This window comes from Portunus trituberculatus, chromosome 41 (assembly GCF_017591435.1).
Source record: "Portunus trituberculatus isolate SZX2019 chromosome 41, ASM1759143v1, whole genome shotgun sequence".
NCBI classification, from domain to species: domain Eukaryota; kingdom Metazoa; phylum Arthropoda; class Malacostraca; order Decapoda; family Portunidae; genus Portunus; species Portunus trituberculatus.
In genome coordinates this window covers 12,655,682-12,672,027 of record NC_059295.1, presented here as the reverse complement: position 1 = coordinate 12,672,027, position 16,346 = coordinate 12,655,682, and the positions used below count along the sequence as shown (strand labels likewise).

The window sequence follows — 16,346 nt, the reverse complement described above, 5'->3', positions numbered from 1 at the left end:
GGTGTCCAATTCCGCCACATCTCCCGCCTTACTTCAACATCTCGGATCTCTTGCCATGTTCCAGGGAGACAACTTTTGAATGAGAATGGTATCAGAAGGGCTTTTGAATTAAGTTTCTACAATAACAGAGAGCGAAGATAGTGATGTTCTGGGCTCTGATATGGATATAGGAGATTCAACCACTGAGGGGGAGGACATTCCACCAGCAACTCCTATTGTGTGTATTTCATATATTTTTTGCAAAAATATACAAATTAGATCACTTTGTGAACAATTTGATTGATTGATTGAGAGAGAGAGAGAGAGAGAGAGAGAGAGAGAGAGAGAGAGAGAGAGAGAGAAAGAGAGAGAGAGAAGATACAAGGCGCCCGTTTTCTATCGCTCTAGCCAATGCCGCTGCACCTGATCGGATGCAGGGCCACATACATTGATGATACCACCTCATTCAACCTGTGATATTTTGGTAACCATAGCATCTAGAGACTTCTGGTTTTTTTGCATTGCAAAGAAGAGGAGTTCCTTGTGAGCAGAACACCATTTGTTCTCACTCTTTATTGAATTTCTAAGTGTAATCAGTATGTGAATACAGGCTATTTTGTGTGTTTCTCGCCAAACCTCCCGAGTTAGCATGAGCTAAAAATCCCAACATCCCCGAGTTTTAGGAGTTATAACAAGTAAAGGGTCGTTTGGGAATTTCAAGAAAAGAACTGGAATTCATTCTGCTTGTGAGGCACGGTGAGGCTGTAAGTGTTGACAGAGGTGCCACTGAGTTAGTTGTGCCTGAATTTAAGAAATTTGTGGATAAGGAGTGCTTAAGCCCACAACAGATCTTTAATTGTGATGAAACTGGCCTGTCTTGGAAATAAGAAACTACCAAACATGATCTATATGACAAAGGAAGAAAAGTGTTTGCCAGGACACAAGCCTATGAGACAGGATAACCCTGCTTCTGTGCTTCAGTGCTAGCGATAACTGTAAAATTAAACCGCTGCTTTTTTTCTAAACTTGGGTTTGGCAATGGCTGGAATGAATTACCTGATTTATAGGTATCAATAGTTGAACTTTTTAATACTCGAACAGCCATTTGGAACAAATTAAATTCGAGTATTGAGTCTCCACTGTATATGTGGACCATTATAATCAGCATTTAAGAACAAGCAGGGAGGAAATTGTCAAGGAAATGGGAACAATGGTAGATGTGTGCAAGAAGAAAGTGAATGACACTATTGCACAACGAAACAATTGTGATATTCGGATACAAAATCTTGTTGGAACATATTGTATCACTGGTTGATATGTAACAATGATGTGATACAGGGAAACGCAAGAAGTGTATAATTGGCTGAAGGCATAACGATGAACATGTGGTTGCAATGCCAACAGTTCTCTGCCAATAAGACATTAAGTAACTTGTGATGTTTATTAACACCCACCAAATGTGGAAAGTTATCATCACATAATGAAATGAAACATTGTCTTTTAAAAAATGACAATGAATCTTAAAATCTGAAAGGAATTATAATGTTTTACTTACACATATCTCAACAAAGTACAGTGGTTTCCATTTAAAGTAACTTTCATGGGCCTAAATAGATTTTACTAGGTGTGTGTGTGTGTGTGTGTGTTATTCACCATGGTTATCTGCTGGTCACTCAGCCAGCCTTTCCCCTATGGAAAGAGGTCCAAGCTCACACTGATCTTCAGATAGGACTGAGACTACATCACACACCAGACACACCAAGAAAGTGAGGCTACAACCCCATGAGTTACATCCCATAACTATTTACTGCTAGATGAACAGAGGCTACACATTAAGAGGCTTGCCCATTTGCCTTGATGCTCCCAGTTATCGAACCTGAGCTCTCTTGGTTGAGCCAAGCTTGCTAACCACTACACTATGAAGTGTATTAACCTAGTCGTATTTTTTTTTTTGTATGTAGCAAAGAGGGCCAGCCAAGGGCAAAAAAAAAAAAAAAGCAGGGTTCATAGAATCCTGTCTCCATATCTGCATTTGTCTAATTTTTCTTTAAAGCTATGCACATTATGTGCTGCAACAACTTCATCATTCAATGCATTCCACTTTTCCACCGTTCTATGTGGAAAACTGTATTTTCCAATATCCTTCACACATTGCCTCTTCCTAATCTTTTTTGCTGTCCTCTTGTCCTTCCAGTTTCTTCTGTCACCAGCACCAGGTCTTTCTTGTCTTTTTCAATGCCATTAACTATTTTATACATTGTTATTAGGTCTCCTCGCTCTTCTATATTGTAAGGTTGGCAGTCCCATTTCCTTCAACCATTCTTCGTATGTTAGGTCCTTTAGTTCAGGCACCATCTTTGTAGCTATCCTCTGGATCTGTTCTAATCTTGTATCCTTTTTCAAGCTCGGCGACCACACTACTGCTGCATATTCCAACTTTGGAGGTACTATACTCATAATCATTTTTTTCATATCCTTGTCCAAGCACCGAAATGCCACCCTAATATTAAATATTTTATACATTTATTCAAATATTTTACTTATGTTTTTTGAGGGTTAGAGTTTCTTGTATAACCACTACCAGATCTCCTCTTTTGTCTTCATTATTTGTTCTTCTCATCAAATAGTTCCATACTAGTCTTCTTCTCTTTCTTAATTCCATTATGTGGCATTTCTTGCCATTGAATTTCTAACTTCTTACTCCATTCATAAATTTTGTCTATATCTTCCTGCAGCAGTAAACAGTCATCTCGGGTCTTGATTACTCTTAGCAATTTTGCATCATCAGGAAACAAATTAATATAACTGGCCATTCTATTCTGTATGTCACCTATATGTATCTAGAACATAATGGGGCTAACACTGACCCTTGTGGCACTCCACTTGTTACTTTAATCCAAGATGAGTATGTATCTCTGATCACAGTCCTCATCTCTCTGTCTTTCATGTAATCCCAAATCCAATTTAACATTCCTTTCAGTCCTCCAATGTTCTCTAACTTCCAAAGTAGTCTGCTATGAAGAACTTTATCAGAAGCCTTTTCATGTCTAGGTACACAGTGTCCACCCATCCATCTCTGCTCCCCAGTCCTTCTACTACTCTTGAGTAGAAACTTAGTAGATTTGACACACATAATCTTCCTGTCCTGAACCCAAATTGTCTGTTCGATATATCTCGTTTTTCTTCCAGATATTTAACCCATTTATCTTTTGATAACAATTTCATATATCTTCCCCACAACACTTGTAAGTGACACTGGTCACTTATGGTGTGTCTGTGTGTGTGCATCATCTATGTAGAACATATCTATTTATGTAATACATTATAAAGACCATTTCAACTGTTAGTGGTAACAAGCATGAAGTGTCAAAAAAAAAAAAAAAAAAAAAAAAAAAAAAAATTAATAAAAACAATTTCTGATGACTGACTTGGATTGGCATTTCCCTAATTGATCCAACTTATGTGGGGGTTACTGTACGTGCGCACAAACACACATGCACACATGCAAGCATGTACGCATATGCACACACACGCGTGCGCACATACACACACAAAAATGGCTACAAGAATGGTTCCAGAATTTGAAGGAATGACATATGAGGAGACTAAAGGCTATGGATCTACCAACCCTGGAACAGAGAAGGGAGAGAGGGGATCTGATACAAGTTTATAAATTGATTAACAGAATGGATCAAGTGGATAATGAGAAACTGATTCTGAGAGAAGAATATGACATTCGAAGCACAAGATTGCATAGCAAAAAACTGAGGAAGGGAAGATGTCTGAGAGATGTTAAAAAATATAGTTTCCCGCAAAGATGTGTTGAGACTTGGAACAGTTTGAGTGAGGAAGTGGTGTCAGCAAAGAGTGTGCATAGCTTTAAAGAAAAATTGGATAAGTGTAGATATGGAGATGTAAAGCCCAGGCCCTGTAAAACTACAACTAGGTAAAAAATGCAGACACACGCGCACGCACACACACACACACACACACACGCTAGAGCGCTTGCTTCACAAGCCAGAGGACCAGAGTTCGATTCTCCGGCCGGGTAGAGATATTTGGGTGTGTCTCCTTTCACGTGTAGCCCCTGTTCACCTAGCAGTAAGTAGGTACGGGATGTAAATCGAGGAGTTGTGACTTTGTTGTCCCGGTGTGTGGTGTGTGCCTGGTCTCAGGCCTATCCGAAGATCGGAAATAATGAGCTCTGAGCTCGTTCCGTAGGGTAACGTCTGGCCGTCTTGTCAGAGACTGCAGCAGATCAAACAGTGAAACACACACACACACACACACACACACACACACACACACACACACACACACACACACACACACACACACACAGTAAAAGTAAAATTCAACTAAAGGATAATAGTAAATTAAGAGATATAATTTATTGGGATATAAAGAACATGAATATTGGCAAAAATTTTACACATATGAATCCTGCCTGTAACATAAAGCTGACAGTTTAGTTGTTCTACAAGAGCAAATTGTTAACTTTGTACATGGAGGGTAAATGAAGGCGCAAATAATGAAGGTAAATGTGACTGCCAATCTGGCACAGATTTTGAACAAATAAATGACAAGGTTAATCAATCATGAATTCAAGTAAAGATACTTGAAAGGCTATACTATAGTACCAGTAAATCTTGCCTTCTTCTTAGTGTAGTCCTGTTTTGAGTACTGACTCCTCTGGAACAAAGACTTTAATATATATATTTTTTTTTTTGACTCACCTTAAGGGGTTCTTCAAATAAATTTAGCAATGCTGCATATCAAACCTTTCTCTCCAGGTATATAAGTAATAGATGCTAGCCCTAATATACAGTCTCCAAGCAGTCTCAATCTTGTGTGCAGGGCTCACTTGGAATATTTTACTGAAATTCATTGCTTTTGGGAAGTTATTAAAAAAAATCAATGTGGATATATATATATATATATATATATATATATATATATATATATATATATATATATATATATATATATATAAACACAAGGTGTCTTGTCAACTTAGTTTTTATTTAGCTCCAGAAGTGAAAGGTCAGATCATAATAGAAATTTAAAGATATATTATGAATAAGTGTTTTCTGTGCTACCCTGTATTTTGGGTGAATGTAATTCTGACTCAAATGCATTGGCTGATGACAAGTGGCAACTCTATATATATGAAGGTACTGTATTAATCCACTAATATAATTCAATTCAACTGAAATTATTCAAGTAAAAAAGTAAATAAACAAAACAAAAACAAAAGCACAAGTAAAAATAATAAAACAACTTTTAGCTTAGGGTTGGATGGACTGAAAGACTGAGGTACTGCATTAAAGAAATCATGTGACACTGGGCATAATCTACATTAAAATACAATGAAGGTATATCTTCATTGGTATAAATTTTTACCTGCTGTACAGGTATTACATGTAGTGCCAGAAACCAGCTTATAACAGTGTGTTATTGAAAAACGTGCTTCTTTGGAAATTCTAAAATATGCTGATAACTTTCAAAGCAGTGAAAACAGCAAGTGTAATACCTTACTCCATTGAAACACTGAGAAAAATATCTAAAGGTAAGATAAATTCTCACCAGAACAGTGAATTGAACTCCTGACTGGATGAACAGAGGGCAGTGTCTCTGATGTAAGGACCATAACAACCACCAGGTCACATGGTTTCTACGCCATTGTACTCCTACCACTATATTAGCATACAAAACATTTTCTTGTTTTGAATGACCAGCCATTGTGAAACATTTAATGCTAGTATAATCAAGATAATTAGGATTTGTGATCACAGTCTTAATATATTCTTTAACTCTCCTCTTATAAGGCTGTCTGCTGCTGCCCTATACAACCATACCACAGATATTCATTCCACTTTGAACTTAGTAATAGGTGAAAAATAGATAAAAATCAATAAATCTATAAATAAAAGAAAAAGTAAATACGAATACAATTACATTCAATTAGATAAACAAATGAATATATATATATATATATATATATATATATATATATATATATATATATATATATATATATATATATATATATATATATATATGAATGATATGAGCTTTAATTTCTGAAGCCAATTAAAAGCTTACAAGACACAAAGTGAATACCCACCTAATTTCCTAACATTGGCCCTATCTTACTCATAACATATATACATATGTTCTAATAGTAAAAAACCAGACACTTTACAGTGATTGATTAGTAATATTTGAACTTAATGACAATCCTGACAGCAGTATAAAATACACTTCTAGTAATGAAATATGAGATGGTATGACAGCAAGTATCTGGGTTTTTACAAGCACACATTCTGTTGACTTCCATGCAGGAATTAAAGCAACAGACCTGAAAAAAAAAAATAATAAAGAGAGAGAAATATAGAATAAAAAATAATATGAAGTCTGAAGAGTGCTGATGTACACATAAGGCCCATGCAGATTGGTACGCAGCTTATATTGAGAAAGATATCTTGGGTCGGGCATTATTCTTCCCCAAGATGATCTTCTGCTCCTCACGAGTCTTTTTCTCAAGTGCTCTCTTGATTTTCTGCCGCTCCTCATCAATCTTGCGTTGTTCCTCAACCATCTGCAGCTGCTGTTCTGCCTAAAAATTCATAAATAACATGTAAATGAAAATACATCATTATATATTGAGCTCTGTATATATATATATATATATATATATATATATATATATATATATATATATATATATATATATATATATATATATATATATATCAAAACAAAATTTGTACTGTATACTATACCCAGTGTGACATTAAAGGCATTTCATATATTTCATAGATGCAATTGTAACCTTCTATAACAAGTCAATTAGTTCCGCTATCTTACTCCCTCTTAGGGTAATTGAAATATATGTACGGGATGGAGTTGGAGAGAACAATTTAAAAATTGTTATAAACAGCTCCTATTTTCATCTACAATGGATCCTTGGACTTGAAAAAAATTTGGACTCGGAACAAAAATTTTAACAATTTTTACCCTTGGTATTGGAATAAATTTTTGGACTTGGAACAACTCGAAGGCGGCCGAATTTGGCAAATCCAACTTACATTAGTACCATTGGTGGGAGGTAAACATATTTTTTTTTTACACAAGAGGGAGGGATGCCAAGGGCAACAAAATATTAGGAAAAAAAAAAAAATTTGCTGGAACTACAGTCTCCCTAAAAGATTAGAAAGAATTAGCCAAAACTCTGGGACAAATGTCTTCACACCTCTCTCTTAAAAGAAGTCAAATCGTAGGAAGATGGAATTACAGAAGCAGGTAGGGAGTTCCACAGTTTACCAGTGAAAGGTATGAATGATTGAGAATAGTGGTTAACTCTTGTATTAGAGCCGTGGTTCCCAACCTTCCCTTACCTAAAAGTTTGAAACCCATGTGACCCCCTACTTAGGACTTATTATCAGCAGCTTAATTTTCCTTTTATTTTGTGACACACACATTCACACAGGCATATTCACTCAGAAACATGCATACATACACCAATAATATCACCTAATGACATTGAACTAATATAGCACACGTTTTGCTTTGCACTGCAAAAAAAAAAAAAATAAATAAATAAATAAATTAAAAAAAATTAAATAAATACATAAATAAATAAATAAATAAATAAAAAAAAAAAAATAAATAAATAAATAAAATAAAATAAAATAAAAAATAAGAGCACAAAAAATGTAATTGATGAGATAAAATCAATATTATCCCAAGCTACTTCTGGAAAGGCTATGCGACTCCCCTACCAAGGCTTTGCAACCTCCCAGAGGGTCGCGACCCACCAGTTGGGAACCCTTGTATTAGAGGGTTGGATAGAATAAGGATGAGAGGAAAAAGAAAGCCTTGTGCAGCGAGGCCGCAGGAAGAGGGAAGGTATGCAGTTAGCATGAAAATAGCGATTAAAGATAGAAAGAGATGCAACATTTCGGTGGTGAGAAACAGGCTGAAGACAGTCAGTCAGAGGACGGGAGTTGATGAGACAAAAAGCTTTGATTCCACCCTATCTTACAGCTTTATTAGCTGTATGAGTGGAGCCCCCCCTCCCCCAAACATGCGAAGAATACACCATACAAGGACGGATAAGTCCCTTGTACAGTTGGAGGGGCGAGAAAACTGGCAGAGACGCCACAGAACACCTAACTTCATAGAAGCTGTTTTAGCAAGAGATATGAAGCTTCCAGTTAGGATCATGAGTAAAGGACAGACCGAGGATATTCAGTGTGGAAGAGGGAGACAGTTGAAGGTCATTAATAAATAATAGGACAGAACCTGAGGAACACCACTGTTAATAGATTTAGAAGAACACTGGCCGTCTACCATGGCAGCAATAGAACGGTCGGAAAGGAAACTTGAGATAAAATTGCAAAGAGAAGGATAGAAATTGTAAGAGGGCAGTTTGGAAATAAAAGCTTTGTGCCAGACTCTATCAAGAGCTTTTCATATGTCTAACGTGACAGTTTGGAAATAAAAGCTTTGTGCCAGACTCTATCAAGAGCTTTTCATATCACGTTAGCAAAAGTTTCACTGAAATCTCTAAAAGAGGATGACCAAGACTCAGTGAGGAATGCCAGAAGATCACCTGATAGAAGCCATACTGGCTATCAGAAAGAAGATTCTGAAGTGACAGATATTTAAAAATCTTCCTACTGAGGATAGATTCAAAAACTTTAGACAAGCAAGAGATTAAAGCTATAGGATGGTAGTTTGAGGGATTAGAACAGTCACCCTTTAAGGAACAGGCTGAATGTAGACAAACTTCCAGAAAGAAGGAAAGGTATAAGTTGTTAGACATAGTTGAAAAAGTTTGACCAAGCAAGGTGCAAGCACGGAAGCACAGTATTTGAGAACAATAGGAAGGACCCCATCAGGTCCATCAACCTTTGAGGGTTTAGGCCAGAGAGGGCAAAGAAAACATCATTACAAAGAATTTTGATTGAAAACATGAAATAGTCAGAGGAAAGAGGAGAGGAAGGGACAAACCCAGAATCATCCAAGGTGGAATTTTTAGCAAAGGTTTGAGAGAAAAGTTCAGCTTTAGAAACAGATGAGATGGCAGTGGTGCCATCAGGATGAAATAAAAGAGGAAAAAATTAAGAAGTACAGTCAACCTTCGGCTATCGCGACTTCGGCTATCACGTTTTATTGCTATCGTGCACCCATGAAAAACTGCTAAGATTTCATTATCGTGACCTCAGATGCCTGCTATCGCATGCCCACCCATGATGTCATGGGATATCTGAGCGCTCATTGGCCAAAACCGCCTTCACGCCAAGATCAATTCCGCTATCGCGTTTTTGACTATGGCACGGCTATTTCGGCCCCAATTGGGCGCGATAGCCGAGGGTTAAGTGTAAAGTTATTGTAGATGTTTTTTTGGTCAGATGCCAGAAGTCACAAAGGGAGTTTAAGTTTAAAAGATCTTGACATTTTCTACTTATACAGGAGTGTTTGGCAAGTTGAAGAACAGACTTGGCATGATTCTGGGCAGAAATATAAAGTGCATGAGAAGGTTTAAATTGAGAAAAAGAATGAGGAATGTACGCCTCCATGCCAGACACATCACCTCCATTATGCGTTCAGCACACAGAGATGGGTCTTTTACATGGAAACAGTTATCATTCCAGGGAAAATCAGCATAATACCTCCTGAGGTTCTCCCCATCTGGCAGAGGTAAAATGCCAGAGGCACCTCCACTTTGGCAGATCCTGAGGAGGGATTGGAAAAATAGGACAAGATACAGAAATGAGATTGTGATTGGAGGAGACCAACAGAGAAGATAGGGTAACAGCATAAGCAGAAGGATTAGAGGTGAGGAAAAGATCTAGAATGTTGGGCGTATTTCCAAGATGGTCAGGGATATGAGTAGGGTGTTGCACCAGTTGATCTAGGTCATGGAGGATAGCAAAGTTGAAGATTAGTTCACCAGGATGGTCAGTGAAGGGAGAGGAAAGCCAAAGCTGGTGGTGAACACTGATATCTCCAAGGATGGAAATCTCTGCAAAAGGATAGAGGGACAGAATGTTCCACTTTGGAAGTTAAGTAGTCAAAGAATTTACTATAGTCAGAGGAATTAGGGGCGAGACAGACAGCACAGATAAATCAAGTTAGAGAGTGACTATTGAGTCTAAGCCAGATGGTGGAAAATCTGGAAGATTCAAGAGCGCGGGCACGAGATCAAGTTAAGTCATTGCGCACATAGATGCAACATCCAGCTTTGGAACAAAAATGAGAAAAGATAAAGTAGGAGGGAACAGAGAAGGGGCTACTGTCAGTTGCCTTAGACACCTGTGTTTCAGTGAGAAATAGACGATGAGGTTTAGTAGAAGAGAAGTGGTGTTCTACAGATTGAAAATTAGATCCAAGACCACAAATGTTGCAGAAGTTAATGAAGAAAAGTTGAGGGAGGCGTCAAAACATTTTCAATTGCCAATAAGAAAGCAGTCAGACCTGGGGACATTTCTGGTCACTTCCCCAGAGGGGAACTCCGAGGCTGGATATGGAATCACTATTTTTTTTAATTTTGAATTCTAAGTGAAGGGTGTGTGTGTGGTAACTGCATGCAGTTTTGTGATAAGCAAGAGTTGTCTTTAGAGTGCAGGCTGTGACTGCCCCCTTGAGTTGTGAGACACAAAGGGAAATGTTCAGTGAGATCACAACTAGCTTTAATGGAGAGTTCACTGAGTTAGTGCTATTAGACCTCGCTGGGAGTAAATGATCATTTTGGTAGGTGTCTACTACCTCCTCCTTGTTTTTATTCTGTGTTGTGGCCTTAATCTTATTCCCAGCTGTGGTCAGAACATTTGACCAGTTTTTCATTTGACCAGTCACTTAACCAGGTAGGTTGGTTGAGTAATATTTCATAAGTGTACACTGATCTCCTAACTAACAAAAATATCACTTAACTACTGCAGTGACAAGGTGTAACAAACATGAAACAGAGAATCCACATAGGACTAACTGACTATGCTAATGATATTGCTGCCACAACCCAGTATATTCTTCATACCTGTTTAAGTGACACTTGTCACCTAAAGGGAAATATTGATTTTACATAGTTCATTTCTTAACTATTTAGGTAAAAATTTTGGGTCTTGGAATGGATAAAAATGATTTACATTACTGGTGTAGTCTTGTGGTGGTGGCCACTGATGTTTTCATTATTATTATCATCATCATCATTATCATTATTATTATTAACATTACAATGGCACTGTATTATGTTTATGTATGTGCCTTGTGCCTGCACTCTCTCTGTTTTTTTTTTTGCCTCGGCATCTCTCAGTTGCTGTTAGTGTCTTATGCCGCTATGCTCTCATACACTCCACCCTTATTATTCTGCATCTGGCTGGATTAATACACTGTGTAGTCCACACAGTCTTTGCAATTTATATCTTGAGACTGGACTGCTGCGTGTTAGCCAAATGTCCCTACCTAAAATAACCTCAAATGCAAATATCACCCAAAAAACAACCATCTGCATTAGTAACTACATAATGCCAAGCCTCCCTTGCCCTCCTATGCCATCATCTACATGTGCCATGTAGATGATATTGATTTTACATAGTTTAATTCTTATTTACTTAGCCAAAAATCTAAGATCTTGGAACAGATTAAAACAATTTACATTATTTCCTATAGGGAAAATGGTTTTGGACTTGGAACAATCTGGACATGGAACAGCCTTATGGAACAAATGATGTGTCTTTGTCTAGCTACAAATGGTGAACACTGACAACTCTCCCAATAATAGTGATCATTTGATGATAATGATACCTCAGTAGTTTAGCATCACAAAATTAAACATTTGCACCATCTCATGCTACCACTTCTGCCTCCCACAATTGACTGAAGGTTACACCTTATCTACATATCATTAGTTTTCAGATAATTATTATCACTACCATTCTACATCTATTTGATTGCAATGTAAATGATATTAGAGGAGAGATAGGGCAGTTTAATCTCAGTGCTGTTGCAGAGGCAGTGTGTGTAGTTGTATTTACCAATTTGTATTGTACAGGGTTCAAGTGGGGCTCATAGTGTCCTGCCTCCATATCTCCACTTATCTAATTTTCCTTTAAAGCTATGCATCATTTGATGCATTCCACTTTTCCACCGTTCTATGTGGAAAACTGTATTTTCCAATATGCTTCGCACACTAATTCCTAATCATCTTTGCATGTCCTCTTGTCCTTCCAGCTTCTTCTGTCACCAGCACCAGATCTTCCTTGTCTTTTTCAATGCCATTAACTATTTTATATATATTAGGTCTCTTCTTTCTCTTCTATCTTGTAAGGTTGGCAGTCCCATTTCCTCCAACCATTCTTTGTATGTTAGGTCCTTTAGTTCCGGCACCACCTTTGTAGCTATCCTCTGGATCTGTTCTAATCTTGTATCCTTTTTCAAGCTCAGCGACCGCACCACTGCTGCATATTCCAACTTTGGACGTATTATACTCGTAATAATTTTTTTCATCATATCCTTGTCCAAGTACTGAAATGCCACCCTTATATTAGTCAACATCTTATACGTTGTTCCAAATATTTTTATTTATGTGCTATTTGGGGTTCAGAGATTTTTGTACAAACCACACATAGATCTTTTTCCTCTTTAGTCTTCATTATTTGTTCCTTTCCCATCAAATAGTTCCATACTGGTCTTCTCTTACTCTTTCCTAATTCCATTAAATGGCATTTCTTGGCATTGAATTCTTCTCGGGTCCTAATTAACTCTTAACAATCTTGCATCATCAGCAAAGAAATTGATATAACTGGTCAATCCATATTGTATGTCATCTATATATACCTAGAACATGATGGGGCTAAAACTGATCACTGTGACATTCCACTTGTTACTTAACTCCAGGATGAGTGTGTATTTCTGATCACAGTTCTCATATATCCTTGTGTGTGTGTGTGTGTGTGTGTGTGTGTGTGTGTGTGTTTACCTATTTGTGTATTACAGGGCCAGAGCTAAGCTCTATGTGTCCTGCCTCCTTGGCCACTCCTGTCATATCTCTCTTTCATCTGATTGACACACACTGCATCAACGACATCACTGCTCAGTTTATTCCACTTATCAATACTACGATGCGGGAAACTGTACTTTCTCATGTCATTTAGACGTGTTTTATTAGTTTTTTTTCCATGTCCTCGGAGATGATTACTTGTGGTCACCTTTATCAACTCTCTGTCCAATATGTCAATCTTGTTCACATAGTTATCATGTCTCCCCTTGTTCTTCTCTCTTCTAATGTGGTCAGCCCCAGTTCCCTCAGCCTTTCCTCATAGTCTAACTCCCTGAGTCCTGGTACCATCCTTGTTGCCAGCCTCTGTACCCTTTCCACCTTCTTCACATTTTTCTTCATATGCGGTGACCAGACACAAACTGCATATTCTAACTGGGGTCTTATTAAAGTGCATAGTATCTTCTTCATCATTCCTTCATCTAGGTAGTGGAATGCAAGGCCAATATTTTGAAGCATGTTATATGTTTTCCAAAATATCTTGTTAATGTGTTTCTCCGGTGACAAAGTGTTTTGCACGGTTACTCCTAAGTCTTTCTCCTCATTGGTCTCTTTAATTTTCTCATCACCCAGCCTGTAATCCCTGTTTGGTCTGTATCTACTTCTTCCCATTTTCATAACATGGCTCTTGTTTATATTAAATTCCATCTGCCACTCTTTACTCCACTCATATATTTTATCAAGATCTTCCTGTAACTTGTTACAATCTTCCACATTCTTTACTCTCCTCATAATTTTAGTATCGTCCGCAAACATGTTCATGTAACTGTCAATTCCTACTGGCATATCATTAACATAAATCAAAAACATGATGGGACCAAGCACTGACCCTTGTGGAACTCCACTGGTTACCTTCTTCCACTTGGACTTCTTCCTCTCACCACTGTTCTCATTTCTCTTCCCACTAAGTAATTTTCCATCCATTTTGCTAGTTTATCATTTACTCCTCCAATCTTCTTTAGTTTCCACATCAGTCTATTGTGTGGTACTTTATCAAAGGCCTTTCTCAAGTCCAGGTAGATAGCATCCACCCATCCCTCTCTATGTTGTAGTATGTCAGTCACTCTTGAATAAAAACATAATAAATTGGATACGCACGATCTTCCTTTTCTGAAACCAAACTGCCTTTCACTCAGAATGTTTTCACTTTCTAGATACTCACTCCACTTAGCTTTAATTACTTCTTCACATACCTTGCACAATATACTAGTCAACGATACTGGTCTATAATTTAATGGTTCCATTCTACTACCATTCTTATATATAGGCACAATGTCAGCTCTTTTCCACTCTTTCGGGACTATTCCTGTTCGTATGGAGGTTTCCACAATATCAAATACGGGGTTCAACAATTGATCCTTACATTCTTTAGCAACCTCCCAGATATGCCATCAGGCCCCATTGATTTATTAATATCCAGATTGCTTATAATTTTCCTTACATCTTCTTTAGTAACCATGATGTCCTGCATTTGCTTTATTTCCGTAGGCCTTCCTCCCATAAAATGCTCCTCCTTTGTAAACACTTTGCAAAAGTTGTCGTTCAAACTTTCAGCTATATCTCCAGCATCCTCATATACTTCTTCCCATTTTTACCTTTTCTATTGCCTCCTTTTATTTAGTTTTCCATTTATGAATTTGTAAAACATTTTGGGTCACTATCACAGTTTTCCACCACTCTCTGTTCATATTTCTTTTGTGCTGTTCTCTTTACTTCAACATATATATTCCTTGCTGTTTTGTAAACTTCTCTTGATAATACTTTACTGTTTTTCTTAAGTTTCTTCCATGCCTTTTCTTTGTTCTTTTTTGCTTCTTCACAATTTCTATTAAACCACTGTTTATTATTTAAAGTCCTCTTTCTGTGATATGGCACAAACTTCTTCACAGCAAAGTTATATAAATCCATAAATTTATCATATTTCAATTGCATATCCCCTTCCTGGTATATCACAGACCAGTCAATTTCATTAAAGAACTCTTATATGGTTATAATTTGCCTTAACATAATTTAATTTTTCCTCTCTATGCCCCACACTCTTTTCCGTGCTTAATTCCGTATCCAGCTCAAAACTTAGGACATCATGGTCACTTTTCCCCAAGGGACATTCATGTTCAATTTCCTCTTTTAGAGAGATGCCCCTGGTAAATACCAAATCCAACCTTGCTGCAACATCTTGTCCCCTGCACCTTGTTGGTGATCTCACCCACTGTGTCATCAAGTTATTTGTTACTACGTTTAACAATTCCTCTGCCCACTCACCACCATTCACCACTTCGTAGTCTTCCCACACTATTTCCTTACAATTAAAGTTCCCGACTATCATCACTCTATCCTTTCTGATGAGTTCCTGCTTCATTCTGTCTAGAGTATTTCTCATCACCATTTGATACTGTTCATATTCCCAAGTACTGGTTCTGGGTGATATGTATACTGTTATAATATTAATGTCCCTCTTACCATCTGTTATAAGCATACTTATCACTTCCTCATTTCTCTTACTATAGTTCACCTCCTTCACTATCAGATCTTCTTAGTAAAAACCATTATACCACCACTCCTTTATTCTTTCTATCATTTCTCCATACTTTGTAGTGTTTTACATCAAACCAATCTAGCTTTATTTCGGGCCTTAACTTTGTTTCCACCACACACATTATATCCAGTTCACTGTTTCTTAGGTAATCCATACATTCTAGCCTCTTAGACAGAAATCCATCTATATTCGTGTATGTCACTTGAATTCCATTCCTAATCTCTTTCTTCCATGTTTCAGTCAGTGTAATGTCTATTCCGTCTGTTTTATCCACCACTTCTTCAGCCTCCCATTTCTCATCCTCCAAAAAAACTTGGTCTTTTCCTTCTCGGTTCTTTCCTCATTCTTCTCTCTCACTTCAGTTACAAGCTCTTTCATTTTCATTCTTTCATCCTGTGTCATATTTCTTCTTATGTAAATTGTTTTGGTTTCCTCAGAGTCTTTAAGTTTCCAGGCCCTCCTCAGCAAGGCCTCGCTGCCACCTGAGACTTTAATTTCAATTTTAATGGTCTACTCTTGCCTTCTTCAAAAGCTCCTAGTCTCACACTTTCCTCTACCTAAGCATATAGGCATTCTTCCTCCAGAGATCTTATTTAGTAAAACTTAATCCTGTCATTTTCCTTATCCCTACTATCTTGCCAGTTCTTGTTAGTTTCCTCCCTCAAACCTGTTATGATCACGCATTTTTTCTTTTCAGCAATATCTCTCACCACATACTCATTTCCTTCAATGCCTTTACCATTTCACTCTGTGTAATCCTTTATTTTC

At 37.4% G+C, this 16,346-nt stretch overlaps 1 protein-coding gene across 2 annotated transcripts in view; it reads right to left on the bottom strand.

Moving 5' to 3' along the window:
- Positions 1-4,355: 4,355 nt before the first annotated feature.
- LOC123516511 (arginine and glutamate-rich protein 1-like) overlaps positions 4,356-16,346 on the bottom strand; it is a 34,958-nt gene continuing 22,967 nt past the window's right edge. The window contains exon 5 of one of the 2 annotated variants that reach the window (XM_045275919.1): positions 4,356-6,598. In XM_045275919.1, coding sequence (XP_045131854.1) covers positions 6,446-6,598 — 153 coding nt within the window. In that variant the 3' untranslated portion in view covers positions 4,356-6,445. The remainder of the gene's footprint in view (positions 6,599-16,346) is intronic. The other variant, XR_006678211.1, reaches the window with a different exon arrangement.